Source organism: Ruditapes philippinarum, unplaced genomic scaffold (genome assembly GCF_026571515.1).
Source record: "Ruditapes philippinarum isolate M1 unplaced genomic scaffold, ASM2657151v2 ctg5598_1_1_1_1, whole genome shotgun sequence".
Lineage (NCBI taxonomy): Eukaryota > Metazoa > Mollusca > Bivalvia > Venerida > Veneridae > Ruditapes > Ruditapes philippinarum.
In genome coordinates, this window is record NW_026859632.1 from 13,405 (window position 1) to 15,153 (window position 1,749).

A 1,749-nucleotide genomic window follows, 5' to 3' on the forward strand; every position below is an offset into this window, starting at 1 on the left:
TTTTTGAATTTTTAAACAAAAAAACGGGGGAAATAATTTAAGTTTTTGTAAATTTGGGCTAAATTTGCACTGCTTTTGAAGATAAAAAATTATTGTAATTTTTTTTCCTTTTATAAATTTTTGAATTTTTTTCAAAGAGTATTTTCCCTTTGGTGGGGGCCATCAATTAAAATTTTAATTTTTTTAATTTTAAAGGTGCAAATTTTTTCTTTTTTCAGCTACTATTGAATTTCTCTTACAGGTTTTATTTGTGTAGATTGTGTTCATACTTCTAGTCATTAAACATTTTTGTTTAAAATGGCTGAGGGGTTTTCTGATAAAGGTGGCATGGGATTAGGTGAAGATGCACCTTTGTCCGATGCTCACCTTAAGCAGATTTTAGAGGCTCTAAAGAGTAATGGAGATTATGTTGTGCTAACTAAATCTGAGTATGCAGCTTTGCATAAACCAGTTAGTACAAGCACACCTGCCCCTAAGCGACCATTGACTGATTTTATTAGAGCTTCTCAAGCTCATGATTTTTCTTTGCATCCATCACAAATTCAGGTACCGAAGTTCGAGACACCAAAGTTGCCTTATTTTTCAGGTGATCAACCTCCTTTAAAGGGTGACGAGTCTTATGCTGTATGTAGATTTGAAACTAAATGTTTAATTTCAGAAAATTTACCTGAACAAGTTATCTTACAGGTTATTAGAAGGTCATCGCGAGGTACAGCAAGACGTACAATTATTTCTTTAGGTGAACATGCATCAAGTGTTGTTATATTAGATAAACTTGATATTCTTTTTGGTGAAGTATCTACCAATGAGTCTGTAATGCAATCTTTTTATAATGCATCTTCAGAGAATGTTACTGCTTATGGGTGTCGTCTCGAAGCTTTACTTCAAGTCGCAGTTGAAAGTGGACATGTTACAGTTGCTGCTAGAAATGATATGTTACGTTCTAAATTTTGGACAGGTTTGCGTGATGAGAAGTTGAAGATTCTTACCAGAAATAAATATGATTCAATTTCAGATTACAACACATTATTAAGAGAGGTGCGTTCTGTTGAACATGAATTGTCAGCTTCTAGCAATATTTCAGCATCTGTTAATGCAGCCCAGCAGTCCACGCCAGTTGATAAGAAAACTATTGATGATCTTACTGGTAAAATTGATTTACTCATGAATAAAATGCTCTCTTTAGAAAACAGATACAGGAGAAGCCAAAAAGAAACTGCGAGTTCCAGTAACAATTATTTCTCTAGAAATAGGTACAATTACCAGAGACGTGATGGAAACTATCAGAGTTATAACCAACAGAGACCTAGATAAGAAAGATAATTCTGATATTAAGAGTTATGTTGGAAATAGGTCAAATAGTAAAAGGTCAAACAGTACATTTAAAGGTAAAACGACCCAAAAGAGTAGACTCCTCTGTTGTAGGGCGAACTGAGGAAGTCAATGTGGGTAAAAGCCCTGAAAGTAACAAGTTAGTGACTTGTAGACAAGAATGGGTTGGCAAAGCCAATCAAGGCAAGGCTGTTATTTTTGGGGTAGGGAAACTAAATTAAAACTTGTTATGGGGGTCAAATTTTACCTTGATTTCAGATCTTTATACAATTCATTTTAAACCCAAAACCCTGATTTGTGTGAATAACTGTTTTAAATTTGAAAATTTAGATGAAAGGGGTTTTATTACCATATATTATATATTGAGGGTAAAATTTTAATAGCTTCTTTTTTTAACCCCTGGTGTTTCTTTCCCCA

At 33.7% G+C, this 1,749-nt stretch overlaps 1 protein-coding gene across 1 annotated transcript; it reads left to right on the forward strand.

The window, feature by feature from the left end:
• The first annotated feature begins 297 nt into the window (after positions 1–297).
• Positions 298–1,314, forward strand: LOC132757299 (uncharacterized). Its single transcript, XM_060748545.1, has one exon. The coding sequence runs from the start codon at positions 298–300 to the stop codon at positions 1,312–1,314; it is 1,017 nt and encodes a 338-aa protein (XP_060604528.1).
• The last annotated feature ends 435 nt before the right edge of the window (positions 1,315–1,749 follow it).